This window comes from Notamacropus eugenii, chromosome 1 (genome assembly GCF_028372415.1).
Source record: "Notamacropus eugenii isolate mMacEug1 chromosome 1, mMacEug1.pri_v2, whole genome shotgun sequence".
Taxonomy (NCBI): domain Eukaryota; kingdom Metazoa; phylum Chordata; class Mammalia; order Diprotodontia; family Macropodidae; genus Notamacropus; species Notamacropus eugenii.
This window is the reverse complement of record NC_092872.1, coordinates 137,130,578-137,151,162: the sequence shown is the minus strand read 5'-3', so window position 1 is coordinate 137,151,162 and position 20,585 is coordinate 137,130,578. Positions and strand designations below refer to the sequence as shown.

At 40.5% G+C, this 20,585-nt stretch overlaps 2 protein-coding genes across 2 annotated transcripts in view; one reads left to right on the top strand and one right to left on the bottom strand.

The window, feature by feature from the left end:
* The window catches only part of CCNB2 (cyclin B2), a 54,257-nt gene extending 39,957 nt beyond the window's left edge, over positions 1-14,300 (top strand). Inside the window, exon 9 of the mRNA XM_072615664.1 lies at positions 13,738-14,300. Within this exon, the coding sequence (XP_072471765.1) occupies positions 13,738-13,740 (3 nt within the window). The 3' untranslated portion in view covers positions 13,741-14,300. The remainder of the gene's footprint in view (positions 1-13,737) is intronic.
* The window catches only part of MYO1E (myosin IE), a 226,980-nt gene that overhangs the window by 3,783 nt on the left and 202,612 nt on the right, over positions 1-20,585 (bottom strand). The window contains exons 25-26 of the mRNA XM_072615613.1: positions 20,191-20,283; positions 17,564-17,768 (exon numbers count right to left, since the gene is read on the bottom strand). Of these exons, the coding sequence (XP_072471714.1) occupies positions 17,564-17,768; positions 20,191-20,283 (298 nt within the window). The remainder of the gene's footprint in view (positions 1-17,563; positions 17,769-20,190; positions 20,284-20,585) is intronic.

Genomic DNA, 20,585 nt, shown 5'->3' with positions numbered 1-20,585 from the left:
AACACAGAAAAGGCAAATGCTTAGTGGTCATTTTAGAACCTTTTGAATGAAGGCCTGAAATTCCTTTAACTACAGAGACAAAGCTTTTTATCCCCAAATTTAACATGTGAGAGAGGCCATGTTGCCTTAAATTCATACCAAAATTTAAATCTGTGATGGCAGATTTCCTAAGAGGAAGTTTTTCCTAAGAGGAAGTTTTGTTAGAGTAAGAAGGCTAGGAGAAAGTATGAATGTCTTCTAGAAGAGAGGAAGGGTACTGGGGAAAAGGAGAAAGTGCACAGCAAAGTAATCCTAAAGCATAAAGGAGTGGTTTGCCATTTCCTTCTCTGGTTCATTTTAGGTGAGGAAACTGAGGCAAACAGAGTTGAATGACTTGCCAAGGGTCATAAAGCTAGTAAGTGTCTGAGGCCAGATTCAAACTCAAGTCTTCCTAAGTCCAGGCCCAGTAGTCTTCTCTACTGAACCACCTAGCTATAACCTATTAACATATTAAATATGTAATTATATATGTATGTATATTCATATATAGCTATGTCTTGGCTTTCCCTTGCTTTTGCTATTTCCTGTCTTTATAAGCACACAAAATACAATCTGTGACTATATATCAGTTTCTTCATCTAGATAATACAGGGGATTTGACTTGATCTGGGGTCCATAAACATAGTTATATATACGTACACACACACACACATACACGCACGCACATATGCGCACACACACAACTGATATCTACGTAATAGAGACACAACTTCATATATAATCTCTTATTTTCTGTACTTTTTAGTACATGAAAATCTTCATGCTTATTGCTTTTTGTTAACTTGAGAAAGACAAATTTTTAAAAAATTTTGGGTGACTTTTTCCTATTTATTTATTGAATGAAAAACATTGATTAATGCTTATGTGCTGAACATGGGGAATACAAATACATTTGGAGTTCCAAAAATTTGAAAGAAAAAAAATACTTTGCTAATTGTATTTCAGTATAATTGGGTTTTCTTTGTACTTCTATATATCATATTTTTGCATTTGCATTTTTGCGTCCAAGACACAAAAGATGATGTTAGAGGTCCTTTCTAACTCTAAAACCTGTATTAGTATTCTGTGAAATCCTTTCCTTTTTTGCTCAAGCTTTTTGAGCTAAAAGTATGTCTTAACTTGTTGTGTACCTAGTATGAAACGTAAGGTTCTCAAGTGGAGGGATTTTCATCTTGTTTATTTGTATCCCTAGTGCCTGGCACACAGTAGGCACTTAATCAGTTTTCTGAGAAGATGAAATCGTTCACTCAAAGGGCTTGACTGCATAGTTGTACAAAAAGCACTATATAAAATTTTGTTCTTATTATCACCACGGAAGGAAAATTCCCAGTGTTTCTGCTCATTTCTTTCTCCTACCTTCAGAGAAAATTGGGGGTGGGTGGGGAGACAGAGGAGAGGCTGACAAGCTGCTGGTGAGCACACGTCTCCCTTGCTGTTAAAAATCACAATCTCAGACATGTAGGTGGGTGGGTGAGGGAGAGGGCAGCTGGGGAGGGGAGTGGAGCCCCATTAACCAGCAGGGGGAGATGTTCCTCCTGCTATGAAACTCACTGCTTTGTAACTTGGGGAATGTACCAGGAATGTGGCAGAGTCCTCGAGGGATGGGATGGGGAGGAAAGGGGAACAGGGCAAGGAAGATAACTCAAAGGTCATTCAATATCCACTCCTCTTTTTCATATACCAAACTACTTTGCTTTCCCTTTGAGAGGCAAATACACCTGCTATGCATCTCAGGCATTAAATTATTTCCTAGTTAATATTTATTGAAAAATCCCAGCTTTCCTGTTCTGAGAAATGCTTACCGTGAAAGTATGCAGTGTAAGTAGTTTCTTAATTAAAGTAACCTATACTGGGACTATGTCAGCACTGTACTAATAAAAGCCATTAGCCTGGGTATTAGAGGAGTCATCTGATTTCTCTGCAATAAGCAAATGAAAAAAGAAAAAGAAAAAAAAAGGGAAGGCAGGACTGGAGGTGAGAGAGAAGCTGAGAAGTATTTTATTTTTCACTTATGGAAGGTGAAATCCCGTTATAAGAAAAATGCAGTTGACATTTCCATTAAAGCAGGTTTGAGTGGTGTAGGGAAGAGAGAATATTTAACTTATTCTGTGTGCCAGGAAAAATGGACCATGAACACAAATCAGTATGGTCCCTGACAGGTATTTCTCCTAGCTGGTAGAAAAACTGGAAGAAACTGAATTCTAGAAAAACTGCTAGGAACCTACTATGTGCTGGATATAAAAAGGCACCAACAGGATCATCATTGGTTACCCTCTGCTATGGAAGAACAGTGGCTCTGGTGTCAGGGGTTCTGGGATCAGATCTTGCCTCTGAGGCTTACTCTGTGTGACCTTGAACAATTTATTCGACTTTCCTGGTGTTCATTTATCTCATTTATAAAATGAGAAGGTCCAAGTTTCTTTTCAGTTTCCAGTCTGTGATCTTAAGTAAATACAGAATTTTAAGAGGCAGAAGACCAAATAGGAGGAACAGGAGAGGTTTCACCTGAACTGGGTCTTGAAAGAAATCAAGGACTCTTTAAGAGGCACAGGTAAGAGGAGGAAGTACATTTCAAGTAAGACTTTGCAAAGATTTGGTCACATGAGATTGGGGAATAGTAGATTAATGTAGCTGGACCATTGTGTTGGAAGGAGAAAAATCTGAAGTCTGGAATGAAAGGTAAGCTGAGGTCAGACTGTGAAGACCTTTAATTGACAATATGTAGTTTTTATTTTATCTTGGAGACAATAAATAGGGGGCCACTGCAGATTCTTGAGCTGGGAAGTGAAATGGTCAGACCTGCGTTTTAGGAGTTAGTATTTGACAGTCATGTCAATAATAGATTAAAACCAGGGAAACCAGTTGTATGTAAGGTGAATTTTAGTGTAAGTAAGGTGAATTAAGGTGGATTTTAGTGTGTGTAAAGTGAAATTTCGTTATTATTTCTTAAGTTCAGTTTCCCAAGATCCATAGCCATAACACTGTCCTGTTCCCAGGTGCTAGATATGAGTTCCCAGTTATGATTCAAAACATCTCCATGATGCTTGGGCAAAATTACATGTGTGTGTGTGCGCGCGTGCGCACACACATACACACATATATAAAAATAATAATGTAAATATCCACTGCAGTTGTGCAGTGAGATACAGGGATGAGGTGATATAAACTTGTGAGGTTATTGCTGGCAATATGCCTTCTTTGTCTGATGTCCTATAAAAACAGGTGGCCAGTGAATGGGAAACCTTAGGGTGGAGTGCACATGCTGCTGGAATGCTGTGCGTTCCTTGACCGGCTACCATCAAGACTTGGGGGGAATCTGTGTTTGTCTCAACTGGCCCCCATTGAGACTTGAGGGGATTTAGAGGAAACACAAGTTGTGCCTGTCTCGATTGACTCCATCGAGGTGTAGGGGTAGTTGGTTGCCCTTTCTCCTTGCCGACCCTGGCAAGAAGGGTGATTAGGGAATGCTGTAAGAGTTTGTACTTCCATTATCAGCAACCTCTTCTGAGAAAACTAGACTAGCATAAAGTGAGATTATTAACCCCTTTTCAGTGTCTTTCCCGTATGACCAAATCAAGAGCGAATCTGTGCTAGCAGCCCTCCCATGTGCTGTGTTTATCTGTCTTACAGTTCTATTACAGAGGCTATTACAATAATCCAACTGGGAGGAACTGAGGACCTAAACAGGACTAGGTCAATTGGGTGAAGAGGAGATATGCAGGAGCTGGTGGAATCAGTTACAAAAGATGAAACCTATCTAATAGGGAACCAAGCTGTTATTAGCTTGTGTTAAGGTGGAACAAATCTATACTTTCTGGAGAGGAAGCCCCAATGTTGTTATTTGGCCTGGGGCAGGGAAGGATTTCAGTTATATAGTGAACCAGTGGTAGCATGAGAAAAGGGAAGAAAGGAAAGAGGTGAGTTGCGCTAAAAAGGATGTGATGATCATAAAATAAAATAATGTGACAGTGTTTGTTCCTTCCAAAATAGTCCCACTGGAAATATTTTTTCCAATGATGGCCCTATGCTCAAAACACATGCCTCATTCCTGTTGTAAGAGGGCCTTCGGGGCCAGCCATGTTATGAACCCCAGAAAATGTCAGCTTCCTTATTCTTGTCATGCTTCACCTTAGACCCAAAATGATTTACTAATTTTAATCACTCATCTTATTCATCTGACTTGTTCCTGAATGACTTTTTTCCCTCCCAAATGTACCACCACTGAGAATATTTACAGCATGCCACAGGTTCTTAGAATAATTCCACTTTGGGATATGGGAATCGCACATGTGTGAGTGTATGTGTGAACATATGCATGTATGTACATCATGGTTCTTAGAATAATTCTACATTGGAGTAGGGGAATCACATCTGTGAACATGCATGTGTGTGCATGCATATACATCATGGTTCTTAGAATAATTCCACACTGGGGTGAGGGAATCACATGTAAGTGTGTGTGTGTGTGTAAAAATTTACCGTCTCCCTACATGGATTGTAAGATCTAAAGGAATAAAGACTGTCTTATCCTGCTTTTGTATCTCCTAAAATGTCTGCCACAACCATTTGTTGAGATTGATCAGGTATGTAAATGAAGGCTTTGACCACAATATCACTGACAAAGCTACCAGCATTTCTCATTTGTACAGTATGGGCTCGCTAAAACTGTGAATTCTTCCCATTTGTCTACAAAATATGTCAGGTAAGTCCTTTAACTGCTCACATCCCTCACCTAAAGTTCCTTCTTCTAGGCATTTACCCCAAGGAAGTTATGTGTGTGTTCATCCTTTGTTGCCAAAGAAGACCATGCCATCAGAGAAATGATGACATGACTTGCACTTGACTTTGTTTTGAGTGAGGGAGGGCTGTGCAGGTCACCAGCCTCACTTCTCCTCCAGAGCCATCTGAATCCAGTGACCAAATATTCATCAGGATGCCTGGAGATGACCTAGGATGAGGCAGTTGGGGTTAAGTGACTTGCCCAAGGTCACACAGCTAGTGAGTGTCAAGTGTCTGAGGTGAGATTTGAACTCAGGTCCTCCTGACTCCTACACTGGTGCTCTATCCACTGCACCACCTAGCTGCCCTCCCAAGGAAGTTAAAGACAGAAAGAATGGCACCATTTATACCAATATATTCCTAGCAGCCTATCCTGCAGTAGCAAAAAGTCAGAAACAAATAGATGCCTTTGACTAGGGAATGACTAAACAAATTATAGTATGGGAATGTAATAGAATACTGTCTTTCTGTAAGAAATACTTAAGTATGAGGGATTGAGAGAAACATGGAAGAACTAACATGAATTGATGAAATACTAATCTCAGAATACACTTCCTCGCTTGCTGTAGAGGTATGGGAGACCATGGGTGCAGAACGTCGCCTCTGATGAATGACAGTTATGATTAATTTCATTTATGACAAAGAAGAATTCAAGATGGAGGAGAGTTACACTAGGAAATGACTCCCCCCAAAACTAATAATAATAATAAATTTAATAAAACATTAAAAAAAAATCACTCATTGCTCTTGGGTCATACCAGCGTCTTTGGACTGTGCAATGAAGCTCCTATTCACTAAATGTGACCTCTGCCAACATGCTTTGAACAGCGTGTTTGTGTATGTTAGAAGGGGAGGCTTGGGTGATGGTGGTAGGTGATGGCTGGAAACATGTGAAAGTCATAGACCTCAATTTGCTTTCTTGGGATGGTTTCCTACAGTCAAAGAAGAACGAAACTTGAAAATGTGCTCAATCAAGGCAGCATAGCCAAGCCATCAGCATTCGGCCCAAAACCCCTACTTTCACCAAAATGACTCAAGCATTCTCTTCACTTAGATTGTGCAAGCTGGCCCAGCCCTCCCTTTATTCTGAGTCATTTCACTTGGCTAAACAAGACACTCGTCATTCAGCAGCTGGAGCTGTTTTGAATCCATCTTGGCTTTGAGATAATGGAGTATTTATTTACCATTGAGCTGAGCCCATGCCTTGAGAGAAGGCATGTGTTTGTCCTGATGGGGGGCCAGGCATAAGTGGGAATATAGTTAGGGGGAGAGAAGAGATAGAGGGCAAACAGCATTACATTTTACATTGCTGGGATGTTTAGCAGGTACTGACCACACTACTGTCTTTTCCCATTCAAATTCTATCCCATGTTATGAGCAGGAAGCCTATTTCGTAGTGATAAAAGTTTGGAGTTATCTCTGTACACTCTTTCAGAATGTGCCCTTCCCAAACTAAGCCAAAGTTTATTAGGCCAGAGAATTACAGACCTTTCAAATCTCATTCTTATGGGTGACTGACAAAAATAACAGAATTTTATCAAGTTGGAAAGGACTTTAGAGGTCACTTAGCCTAACCTCTGAACACGTGAGAATACTCTCTATCCCTGATAGGTCATGTCTATACCAGATCCCTGGGCTGTCTATTAACTTAAAAAAGCATAAATTAGCATCATCTTTGGACTGTTAGAAAATTCTTTAGATTGATCTCAAATCTACCTCTTTGTACCTTAAGCCCTTTGGTACTATATAGAATGTCTGCTTTCTCTTCCACAAAATCTTTTCAAATATGCTCTCATAGTCTTCTGGTCTTCGAAATAAGTATCCTTAGTTCCTCTACCTGCTTGTCATCACCTGGTTTTCAGATCTCTCATGTTCCCTGGCTGCTTTCCTCACTACATTTATTTGTAATCAATCAATAAGTATTTTTTAAATGCCTATGTGGCAGGTATTGTGCCAGATCCTAAGGCTACATAGAAAAAAATCACCACAATAGGTTCCTGTCCTCAAGGAACTTACTTTTTGTTGAGAAAATTAGATACACATACACATATAAACACATGTAAAAGAAAGGTTCTTTGGTTTACAGCACATCAAAATGTGTATGAATGAGCAATATGATGCTAAGGTTTCTAGCACACCTTGTCAGAAATCGGGGCTCTTTGCATCTTGATTAAATTTTCACTTATTCCTACTGTCATGGGTGAGTTGAGAGTATAGCCATTCCATTATGTGTGTGCGCACACACACACACACACGCAGACACAGACACACACACATACACAGCCAAACGACCCTCTAACCTTAAAGTGTGTGTTCCCAGTTGCTCATAGGTCATCTGCTCCATTAGCTTTGCTGTCATAATGGAGGAGAAGATGGAACAATCAGGATCCCAGGGCTTGGTGCTGGTCAGACTACCCAAGATTTGACCTAATGTAGTAGTTCGCATAGACCAGAAGACTGACCCAGAGACTCTACACCTGCAGAGGTCACCTAAGTGTCACCCAGCACAGACATGCTTATTAATTAAGGACACTACATATGTAAGCAAAGGGCAGTTTGTGAGTTTGGCTATGGACGGTTATTCCTAAGAGAGGATCGACAACTCTAGCCTTCTTTGCATTCTTTTTTCTTTCTTGGTTTTCCTTACACCTTCATTGGATCATCATCCATATCCAGTCCGTTAGCTGTGTGTGTGTGTGTGTGTGTGTGTGTGTGTGTGTGTGTGTGTGTGTGTATGTGTACTCAGGCAAGGCTCTGTCCTCTTCTCTCTCCATGCAGTGTCTCTTGGCAACCTCATCAACCTCCATGGGTTCAAAGATCATCTCTATTCAGGTAACTCCCCGCTCTTACCTGAGCTCCAATCCCATATCACAAACTGCCTATCAGAAATTATGAAATGAATGCCTGTAGACATCTATAACTCAACTCAATGTGTACGACAACCACTCCTTTTCCAAACTTGGCTGTTTCTGTTAAGGGTACCATCATCATTCCTGACCTCACTCATCTCTTCTCTATCCATCCTCTCTCACCACCCATGTCTAACCATTTGCCAAGTCTTATCGTTTCTGCCACAGCATTTCCCCCATCTGTCCCCATTCTCTCCACCCACACAGCCGCCAGTCTATACCATTGCAATTGCTCTTTAATTAGTCTCACTTTCTCAAGTCTCCCTCTACTATACTCTTCCCCCACAACCTCCTAATTGATATTCCTGAAGCACAGGTTTGACCATACCTCTGTCCTACTCAAGAAATCCTAGTGTCTCCCTATTACCTCAAGGATCAGGGATGCAAGCTCCTTTGTCATGTAAAGCCCTGTACCATCTGGCTCCAATTTGTGCATTCTACATTCCACCTCTACTGGTCTGGCTGTTCTTCATGCATCTCCCATCTCCCAACTCCAAGCTTTTGCACTGGCTGTCTCTCCTCCCTTGAGCACAATCTATTTTCTCACCTCTGCTTATTTGAATACCTAGCTATTTTAAAGGCTCAATTCAAGTGAATCTATGTCCTTCATAATTCTGGTTTCCCCCTCCCCCCAGCTTTCAGCATCCTCCCTGAAAAGACTTTGGATTTATACTTTGCATATATTTTGCATTTAATTATGTGTACATGTTGCCTCCCTCAAAAGGCAAGGATGGCTCTGTATTTGTCTCCATATCTCTAGCCTCTAATACAGTGCCTGGTAGAAAACAGGCACTTGGATGTTTGTTGAATGAATGTGTTAGATGGTGGTGTTTGGGCCCATGGGCTTGATGGTATTAGGATGAAGAAATTTAACTTGGGGCATGTTTGGTGCTGAGGGCTTTCGTGGCCTCTGGAGGGGCATTATTGACTTGTATTTTCCTTAGGTCATTTTTGTTCTTAGTAAAGCACGTTGTCCTCAGAAACTTGGGGCCAACCACATTTAGAAACTGACCCCTCTGGGACCTGGGTTTCTTACTGCCTTTTATGGGATGGCTGGTGGTGTGATGGCTATATTGATGGCTATTGCACTGGGGATGCCCCAGGCCAGAAGGCCAGTGAATGAGCTTTATATTCCATTTTGTGTTGCCTCTCCCCGGGCAACCGAATTAAGCAAGTCCCTTTGTGTAACCACTAACAGCTCTCTCCAACAAACTAAGCAAGCAGGATGGTACCAGCCAGCAAGCTTGGCCGGCAAGATTTCCCACAGATTGTGGGGACCTTGCACTGATGAAGATCTAAGTCTACAGGCTGTATCACTATTTCCCCTCAATGGCTTTCTGGAAACTGCCCATTTGCGGACCCTTACGTGGTGGGGACACACCAGTCATTTAGGCTTCTGCAAGACAAACAACCTGAAGTTACCTTTTCTACCACTAGATGGGGACTCTGCATAGTATAAGTAAGGCAAAAAAACCACTTTTCTCGTGTAAGGATGTCAACACAGGCAAAGAGCAAAGTGATCCAAAGAAGGCACTGCTTACAGCCAGTTGTGCATGTACTACAGATCCTATGAACAAAAGAAGCCTTTTCAACTCTCACTCTTGAGAGATTCATTTGTCCCTCCGAATGTGTCTCTTTTAGCGTCTGCAGCTAACTGGCTACAAGGTCTTTCTCTTGGTCATAAGATCTGAATGACAAGCTTATTATGCCATAGGTACGGGTTGGCTTAAAAGCAGGCTTCATACTTTGGGCTGGTTTGTTGTTAAGTCATTTCAGCTGCGTCTGACTCTCCGTCACTCCATTTGGGGTTTCTTAGCAAAGTTCTGGAATGATTTGATACTTCCTTCTCCAGCTCATTTTATGGATGAGGATATTGAGGCAAACAGGGTGAGGTGACTTGTTTAGGGTCACATAGCTGAAGCCAGATTTGAACTCTGGAAGGTGTCTTCCTGACTGCAGCTCCAGCACTCTATCCACTGAACCACTGAGCTGACCTTTGGGCTGGGGCCCTTTATCTATTGTCCAATCTCTTTGCCTGGGTCCCAGACTTCCATTGGTCCACTATACTGCCATCCTGTTTTGACCATTACACATTTGCAGTGTTCCTGGTCTTCTGCTTGGTTTCTGGATTCTGCCACTTATCTGACCCATTACTACTATTTGTCTCTACTGTTAATATATAGTCCTAATTCATCCAGCTGGCTCAGATTTACATTAAGAGCCTTGTTCTAAATTTTTTTTGCTGTTCCTGGGCCTAGTTACTGGTTTTCCTTCCCTTTATTAACAGAATCTTAGGAGGTTAGAAGATATACATTTTCATGCCCTGGCACTGACAGACTTCAAAGGCTAAAAAAGAAAAAAAAAAGATGCTCTTGTAATACCAAGTTTTTCAGAAGGGACTGAATGAATACTCATACTCCCACTTTGTGGTAGAGTAGGGATAACCTTGGTGATGCCAGTGGAACAAAAATTAAGGCAGGTCCAACCAAAAGAGAAAGTCTTTGAGTCCAGTCCCAGAGACAACCTACCTGTCTGCTTTCTCACACCCAGCCCTTCTTAGCTTAGAGAGGGCTGCCACCAGAAGGCTGGTTACCAGATAACAACACTTTTGGTCACAGCAATATACAAAGACCCTCCACTAAGACACAGTAGGGTTGTAACCAACATCACTGCAATGAAGAAACTGCCAACATTTTGAAATATAAGATCCAGATAATAAGCGAGTGAGCCACCAAGACAAACTGTCAGTTTACACCAATTACACAATTGTTTTTCCTCTCTCCTAAAGAAAAACAAGAAGATGAGCCATAAAGATGAGAGGAGACGGGAGTATTATTTTTGGTTCTGTCAAATATTAAATGCTAAGAGATTGTTGTTCATGAGAGTTGTTTATTAGATTAATAATAATAATAATATAGTACATTTATATAGTGCATCAAGGCTGGTGCAGTACTTTACAAACACTATCTGTGGATATGCAGGAATTTCTGTTTCTGAAGTGATACCTAAGAACCTATTTTAAACCACCATGATCCTCATTTGGCTCCCTAATAGGATCTAGGAATTCCCTTCTGGGTCCAGGGCAATGTTCTAAAAACCTTCCATTATAGAAACTAAATTAGGTTTTTCTTGGCACAAGAGAAACCATTAGCCTTAGGCTATCTTATAGCTTCTGAAACATCCTGTACAAGCTCTCTCTGGCTTCAACCTGGAGAAATTCACCCCCATTGTCCTTTTAGAAAGTTTTAGAAAAAGCTTAGCTATCAAGCCAAAATGCTCTCTCTGTTAGGGACATTGTTACGATAGATTTCAGCTCGCACAAGAGAAAAAGACTGCTTCTGAACATGTTGGGCCTACTGTGCTTCATACAGTGTTCTGCACCCAGTAGGCAGCCAACCCATGCGTTGTGATTGGCTGATGAGTATATGGAGATGCCAGTTCTCTTGTTAATGGCATACTCAATGGCTGAGATAATGAGCTAACATCTGCATGGTCCTTGGCTGCAGAGGAGATAAAGGGTATTCTGTATAGCCCGGGGGGGTACCAGACAGCTGAAGGCTCTGTGTGTGCCAGTTGGGTTAAGATACAAACTTCCTAAATTGCCTGCTTTTGGCTGACAGATGCTGCCATCTGTCCAATGTATGAGCCTGTAACTTGCAAAGTGGGCAGGCGAGACTTTTGGGGGCTGCCAACTTTGAAGCAAGGAGTGAGCAGGAAAGAGAGCAAAGAGATTTAGTTTGTTTTAATTTACTGCTTATTTTTCATGCCCTGTCTACCTTGGAATGGCATGGCATCTACAGGAGGTGCCACTGCAGCCCAGAGGCTCATTTGCTACACCAGCTCATGCTGTTTGCCTCGTCCAATGGTGGCAGCTCCTATTGCTCTCAGAGGGAGGAGTCATTCAGCACAATGGGCACCATCGTGATTTACAAGCACCTAATTCCAGCTTATAGTAGTGTGTTTGGATTTGTCAGTGGCATTACTTTTCTAACAGCTTTACAAAGAAAAATCCCCTGGCTTTATTAAGTAGAACCCAGTCAGAAAAGAGTCATCTTCTGGCCCAAGCCAAGGCAGAAGACATCTAATCATGCCATTGTACTCTGGGGCAATGATCTTGAGAGCCCTTTCCAGGGTGAATTAATGTGACTACCTGCCAGCTATTTATTTTCTGTTTAAGGCCAGTTTTCCCATTTATAACATAACTACAGTAAAGCTGGCCAGTTCACAGTGAAGGAGCTGGCTAATTATACTAAAGCAGTAGTTTGGGAGATCAGAAAGTGTTTTCTTCTAATATCTTTATAACTGTATTTCAATATAGCTTGTTTCCCTCACAATCCTATATGTTTTGTTTGTTTAAAAACATTATTCTGAAAATAGGCTTCACCAGACTGCTAAAGGAGTCCATAATGTAAAAAAGCTTAGGGACCCCCTCTACCCCCATTGTAAGAGCTTTTGACGTAGGGGAGAAAAGTGATAGAGAGAGAAACGCAGTGTCTAGATTCAGACACCCAAGCATTAGTTTAAATTCAAATTAAGTGTAGGTTGTTGCCCATTCAGGCAAAGGATACAAAGTGGAAGCAGATGAAGATGCAATTGGTAGCTATTATCACTAACCTGCTCAGTCTTAGTGGCTGATGATACACTCCCTTTTGCTAGCATTATTGGTCCCTTGCTTACTGAGGGTCTATTTGAAGTCTTTCCAGCACAGTAGAACATATAAGAGTATACAATCCATTAGTGAAACCTTCAAGGTACCAGGGTGATTGCTATTCCACAACAAGGCTGCAAAGCAAGTCTTTGTGGAGAATCAAAGTTTTTAGAACACTGATAAATTTTAATTTGATTTTTAGTGTTCTAAACATGAGATCTTTGTCCCATGATCAATGAGTATACCTGGAGCTGAATCATATCATACTATAAATTAAACCAGGACAATGAAGTCACAGCAAAATGGTACTCCTTAGAAATATAATGAAGATTTGGCTGAGAAGGATATGGTGTATTCCTGTAGGCAACAAGAAACATTATTGCATGGGATATTGTGTATCATTACGTACTGCAGTACTGATGATAGACACTTAATGAAAGATAACCATGGAAAGAACTACAGCTTGTTCAACATTATCTACTGATAAGAAGGAAGTGAGAAGCTCTTTGAAGAATCTGATATAACCTTCTAATTAATATATACCCTATGATACTTAGTGAGTTCAAGGGCATAGCTTTCTATGAGAAATACATGGGATGGCAAATTCAGGAAAGAAAGGAATGAGAACTGTAGAGTACAGAGAAGCTTCATACCTCTGCATTGGGAATACTTTCTTTGAAAAAAGAATTGATAGTCCCTAGATATGCATAACAAAACAAAGAACAAAAAAGATGAAATTTCAACAGAAAGGAAAAGACTTGTTATTAATGTGGGAATTATCTCTGAGTCAGCTCTCTACATAGACCATCAATTTTCAGAGCTAAGATCATAATTAGTTTTTAAAAAGAGAGTGATAATGAGTAAAAGATATGGTGCACAGTTGATAAACCTCAACCTTAAACTACTTAAGGAGGAAATTGAAAATAAAAAATTAGAAATTGACAGCAGAAACAATACAGATAATGGCTGGAATAATTTTATCCAGAAGTTTCACCAATGTATATTAATTGTCACAATAAGGAGACCAGAGGAGCTCAAAAAGTGCTTTAGTCAGCAAATGTCTGATATATTTGCCAAATGAAAGAGACATGGAAGCCAAAGGCAACACTGGGTTAGAATATAAATTAGTTTATAAGATCTTACATACACACACACAAAATATGGATATTTATTGAGAAGTACTATTTCAAAACAGCAAGAAGCAGTAAAGGGCAGAAATTCAAAGAAATCTTGGCAAGGTATCCAACTAAGTAAGGTTATCCAAAAGCATTCCAGAAGGAAAATGGAGAGACCACAAACAGAAGCAAAAGAGATTTATAAAAAACCATTTCAACAAAATGTTTTTGGTTTTTTTTTTTCCAGTGAAAGATGTTGAAACCACTACACTTGAACATCACAGACCCAGTTACGTTGGGAAGTAGAAATGACATGAAGGAGAATCAAGCCAGAAAAATCAGCCAGATTGAACAAAGCATAGAGGAGACCCTTACTGGAGGCAAGACGATTATGTGAGTGCTGAAGGACCAATTTATGAGATATATGGAGGTGAAGATGCCAACATCTTGGACCTTAGTAATACAAAAAAAGGCAACTAAAAGAACATTTATTTAGTTTGAACTAGCAGAGAGAATTATTCACTAACTTAGATGCCCACTCTACTTTCTATATGGAATCTTTGGAAATCACTTCTGTGTAAGTAGAGGACATCCTTAATGAAGGCATTAAGTAGGGAATAAGCAAGATTTTCATAGGAAATATTAAACAAAAGGCCACATTAACAACAAACTGAAAGACATTAGGAATATAAGACTCCACTGGGCTTCTTGTCTGATCATGAAAAAGTATTCAATTTGGTAAAACATCACCTCATAGACTCTTCTAAAACAAGGTGTCTCATCTGTGAATTAAAATCATTTAAGCTTCAATGGAAGAGGCTAGAAGAATAGAAATAATTCTGTTCAACAATTGTTTTATAACAACTATTGGGGAGGCATGAAACAAAGAGATGTATGCTCTCCACAGGTATTTGCCATTGTGTTGGAGATCAAGTGCAGAGTTCAAAAGTCATAAGGGGGTTCCCAATGAGGTCCTCCACATGCTCCTATTTGTGGGTGACATGTTGACTGCATCAAACCCTAGCCTCTTGGGAGATCATGTAACCACACAAGGAGTTTAACTTGTCCACCCATCTCATGGAATCTGTCCAACATTACATATATTTGGGCACATCATACAGATGGACAATGAGTTGGGCACGTAGATGAAAAGAAGGAGAGTGGGCTGGATTTTTTTTGGTGAAACTACAGAGCTGCTTGACTGGACAGATTAGGGGCAGGCCTGAGGCTCAGGTTTGATGTTGGGGTGACATGAAATACTCATAAGTCACTGGACAGTCAACAAACGGAGGTATATATAGTATTAATATAGCAAGGACATGCAAAAAAGATACAGTAGCTGCTAGGATGGGACTCTTCTCATCACCATAAGGAAAAGTGATTTCAAGAGGGCAAGTTCTTGCTTACGTGATCTTCCAGTATACACCAAGTCTAAAGGGCCCTGACCCCAGGTAGGTGGAAACTTCTTTGTCCTTAGGTGACCAGTAATGCCATATTGGCGCAGCCAGAAGAGGCCACCCTGAAGCTGTGTTAAGGGAGGCACAGTTTGAGGCTTACCCCAGTCCCTCAGGCCAATCAAGTCCTTGCTTTGTTATTTTTTTAGGACCTAACTTATGTTGCAGAAGGCAGGGCAGGACCCTGTATCTATGACATACCCATTTTCCGAGAAAATAAAGACTTGTCTTTTTAATATTAACATTCTATTGGTGTTTCATGGCAGCAAGACATGGAATATTAATTGATTCTGAAGAACTAATGATGAGTATCACATGATCATGGAGAAATGCATGGTGGGTATGAGAAAGCTGCAACAGATAAGATATATAACATAATAAGGAACTCTGAAGAAACACAAAAACAAAGATGTCATCAAGGACTTGTAAGAAAAGAGGATGGGCTGGTCCAAGAGTGGGAAACCTGTGGCCTAGGACACATGTAGCCTCCTTGGGTGCGGCTTTTGACTGAGCCCAAGTATTAGAGAAGAAATCCTTTTATTAAGGGGATTTGTTCTGTGAAATTTGGATTCAGTCAAAGGGCCACACTTGAGGAACTAGAAGACCACACGTGATCTTGAGGCCCTAGCTTCCCCAATCCTGGGCTGGTCACTAGCCAGCATGAGTTTCAGGAGGTGGATAACCAGAGTGATCCATCAATACTCTTGCAATGCCAAGAGAAATAAAGGAAGGCCTTTGGCATTTTGGGTGAACCTTTGGGTTTAACTTTTGGAAGAATGTGAACAAGGATAGCACTGGACAGTATGAAAGGGTTCTCTTGAATCATTAAGATTGCAAATCTGCTGGAGGCTTTCCCACTCATGCCACAGGAAGCAAAGGATCTAAAATGCCTTATTAGAAACTAGGCATGGCTTTCTTTTACAGTATAGCCATGTACTTCTACCCAAAGTGTGAGCCCAGAGAGAAAATTCAGCTTTATTTGTGCCACAAGAAATAGAATGAATTCAGAGAAATGTGAAAAAAATCCGTAGGAACTGATGTAACACCAGGAGAACAACATACTACAGCACTGGGAAGAAAAACATCATTAATCAGCATCTAAATGCAGATTAAATATAATTACCAAACTTGTTCTCAGAGGATAGATGATGAAACATGGTTCCCTGCTCTTATGGAGGTTGGGGAACCACAGGTGCAGAAGGTTGCATGTGTAGTCATGTGCATATGGAGGAACTGTTTTATTGGTTAATTTTTCCCGAACAGGGGTGGGTTTTTTTTGGGGGAGGGGCCTGAGGGGATACAAAGGAGAGTTCTAGGATGGGTGTGGGAATATCAGGAAATGATTGAAGTAAAAAAAAGTATCCAATAAGTTTTTTAAAGAATCTAATGACTTTGAAACTAACATAGTGATTACTTTTTCATTTGACCACTGGACTAAGAATCATGTGACTGGTGTTCTGGTCTAGGCCTTCTCACCCATATACTTTGTAACTTAAGCAATTTTCTTTCTCCAGGAAAATAGGGAGAATAATCCTTGTCCCTTCCTACTTGCCAGGAATTTAGTGAAGGTAAGACATATAAGGGTTTAGGAATTTCCTCAGGAATGCCCTAATACACCAAAGCTGAGTGCATCTCTGCCTTGTCCTTTATGTATCCTTTGTATGATACAGACAACCAGCAATTCCATAATCTATGCTCTTTGGAAGATTAAAAGGAACGACTTAACACCAGCTCAGTCCCTTGATTCAGGAACAAACAGATAGCCTCCAAATCATCCTCATTTGTTTATGACCTTGGAATGGAATACACATCTTCAAAGACAATTCTGATCCTCAGTTCAAACTGCATCTACTCCTTTAGGCCTTTCCTGGTCTCCCCAGATGCTAACGTCCTCTCTTTTCAGACTGCCTTCATATACTTTGTATATATCTAGATATTCATGTCTTTCCCATCAGAATGGAAATTCCTTGAGGGCATGGATTGTGTTTTGCCTTTCTTTTTATCTTCAGTGCGGGCACCATGGGGCAGCTAGGTGTTGAAGTGGATAGAGTGCCCAGCTTGGGGTCAGGAAGTCTTAAGTTCAAATATGACCTCAGACACTTAATAGCTATGTTACTTTGGGCGAATCACTTCTCTCTCTTTGCCTCAGTTTCCTCATCTCTAAAATGAGCTGGAGAAGGAAATGGCAAACCACTCCAGTATCTTCACCAAGAAAACTTCAAATGAGGTCACAAAGAGTCAGACACAACTGAAAAAAGACTTAACAACAACTGAATCTGGCAGCAAGTAAGCTCTTAATAAATGCTTTTTGATCATCTCTATGCACTTGGGCAAGTTACTTGATCTCTGTGATCTAGACAACTCTGTAACACTGTAAATATCAGGGAAGTTACCATCTTGAATTAGTAGAAATTTCCTCAACTGAGAATTTGTTGTGCCACTTAAATCACACAATCCAGTCAATATCCTCTGTCTAACAGAGAGTAATAGATGCCCCCAGTAATACCTTTCTTAAAGGGCCTATGGTATGTGAAGATGGAACAAAGATGTTTCAGAATCTGCATTTCTATTGAGGGGACCCACGCAGCCTTCTTGGGTTAGCGATATGTGGAGACTCACCCAGCAGCTCCTTGATCTGGGACCTTTAAGAAGTCCAGGATTTCAAGTTGCTGGGAAACTCGGCCAGAACCAGTCGATTGCTGCCGAGGTAAGGGTGGACGCACCATAGATGTGTAAAGGCTTTTTTGACTTGACTTTGTGTTTCCAGGAGCCTGGGGATGGGGGACAAACTGGGAGGTTTTGATAACTCCATTTTGATGATATCCTAGATAGAGAATGGAGGAAGAGAGAGGAGAAAATACTGCTTAGTTTTTTCTGAAGTTCATTAGTGCACCCTATCACCCTTTCTGGAAGTGTCTAAAGGACCATCCATAACTTTCAAATGTTTACATCCAATTCCTAGTGGATGAACCCAGTTTTAAAGGCTTGATACAAAGCAGGTAGTTATCTCAATGGTCCAATAAAAACAGTCAAACAGGATAGTGTTGGAAATTGGGTTAGGAGGGGGCCTGGGCATTCTGGACAGCAACTGCAGCTGTTTGGTATGTGTACTCATGCAGCCTGAAATGAAAAAAAAAAAATACATGGCTGTCTTCTAAGAGAGCTGGCCAAAAAGCTAGGCAGGCAAGTAGGCCACTGTCTAACCAGCAGGCCACACATTTTCTCCTGAGGGCCAGATTCCAAATTGTCTTTCTTTTTTTAAAGAGCTTGAGGCCTGCAGTGGCAAATATCCTTTGGTTAAAAATCTATTGGGATTGGGGGAACTATCTGATTTGACTACAAGTTAACTGTCAAGAAGATCAAATTTCAACCCTATGTGACTTCTGCTCCTTGAACCTATGCCAGTCTCCTTTTCTTGGTCTCTTTCCCATACACAATAAGGGTCAGTGTTATTCTGCACTTGGGCCTCTCTGATGCCAGCTTCCTACTCTGGGTGAAGAAGAAACAAGGGGGCAGTCTTAGACTGGGATTACTCGGGTTTCATCCCTTCTTAAACAAGTTTATATGCAAGCCAGGAGAAAAACACACTTTGGTGCTCACATAATGCTTCAGGAGATGTAGTTGTGGTTGAGTCATCTACTTACAACTGGAAAGTCACTTCAGTTTTCTCCTCTGCAAAAAGGGAGGGTGGGCTAGCTAGACAATGCCTCAAGTTCCTTCTAGCTAGAACAATATAGGAATCTCAGTTCAATGTCTTATTTTTCAGTATCTTAGAGAAAACAATAGTGACAGGTTGCACTATCCCTGGGATCCTTTGCCAAAGGAGGTGGGAGCCCAATCTCTCACAATCAGGCTCAGAATTCAACAGCATATGTTGAAAACCCGTATGTGATGCATAATGCTGTGTAGGGGATTAAAACAGCTTGTTTAAGTACTTACCCTAGAAAACTCTTTAAGAAAAGGCTACGTTCATCTATCTGGGATTATTTGAGTGAAGTTTTACCCTGAAGTAAAGGAGCTGATAAGATGATCCTTTCAGTTTTAGCAATGCAAAACCTTCAAACTCTCAAATGTTCATGTACATTTTAAAATGTTTGTTTTTTTAATTAAAAAATAAAAATTTTACTGAACCTTTATTTTGAGAGAGAGAAGTTTATGCCATTTATATTTTTCAATATATCATTCCCTTTGCCCTGCCACAGAGCTGTAACTTATAATAAAGAAAAGGGAGAGGGGCAAGGAATGTTTATCAAACATTAATACATCAAAAAAGACTGACATCATAAGGGGAGTTTGACACCCACATTCTCCTACTTCTGCAAGTAAGGGGGATGGGTGAGTGGGAGAAGGTACTTTCTCATATTTCCTCTTCAGGAGCAAGCTTGGTCCTTATAATTTCACAGTATTCAGTTTCAATTGTAAAATAAAATTTTAATGCTTAATAGGAATGATGGGAAGAGGCCTAGAAAAATAGTGGGTTCTTTTCAAATATTAATCAGATTCTTTTTTTCATTTTATTTTGGAATTGTAGCATACTAATTTTTATTTTATAAGAAAAACAAAAACACTTGGTCATTAAGTCCCCAAAAGCATCTAAAAATTGTGACTATTTTTTAACCCTCTGGGTTTTGCAGGGGGGTGGAAGGTTGTAGTCTCCTGGCTAATGTTTGACTAAGAATGACATTTTCCTGACCTCTCATGAGGGCCTGTAAACCACTAATAGAGTATAGATTAGGAGTAAGGAACCTGAGGCCTTTAGGCCACATGTGGCCTTCTAGATCCTTAAGTGTGGCCTTTTCACTGAATCCAAATTTTACTTTTGTTTTGTAAAATATAGATGAAACCCTGGCCAACTTTTCATTATGGCAAAGGAAGCATCCTATGTCTTAGTAGTTGGGCAGAAAAATGGGTGTCAGAATTAGGAATTCCTTCCATTATAACTGATGGAAGGATGTTTTCCTCCAGTTAGTTAATGAAATGCAAATGGTTACCTCAGCTATGGAGTTCAGATGTTAGCCATGAAGCAATGACCCCTGTGATCCTGGGTACTATGTTCCCAAGTAGAAATACTTGTCCCATATGTTCCAAATGGAATCCCTAACAGACTCAGTAAATGCTTAAATGCTTTCATTCACTAATAGACTTTATAGATACAAGTAAGTTCACATTTATTGAGATTAACTAAAAAAAAAAAACAAAGGAACAAAACCCCACCAATGTTTAAAAAGAAGAATAGGTCTGCTTACCTGGAGGTGGAGGAGCAGCTCTCATGGGGTAGTTTGGATTCTGAGCCCTATTGGAATAACCTCTATTTTGGGTAACACTCCTTCTGGTGGGGCCTAAAAATCAACATAAGATACCACATGAAGTCACCTACCAGGGGGTGGAGGTAATGAGATGTTGCCCCCCACCGGGGAAGCCTGTTTCATTTGATTTCTGGAAAGAAACATCTAGAAGAAGTTGAGACCAAAATCCCAAATGGGTTTGTGGAAGGCAAAGGAAGGATGGGCTAGCAGCATTACATTGTTAAAAACAAAGGCCATGGAATCCTAGCCCTGCTACTTAGGATAGATGTGATCTTCAACAAGTCCTTTGCCGTCCTTGGGCCTAAGCCACATCCTTTGTAAAATGGGGAGATTGG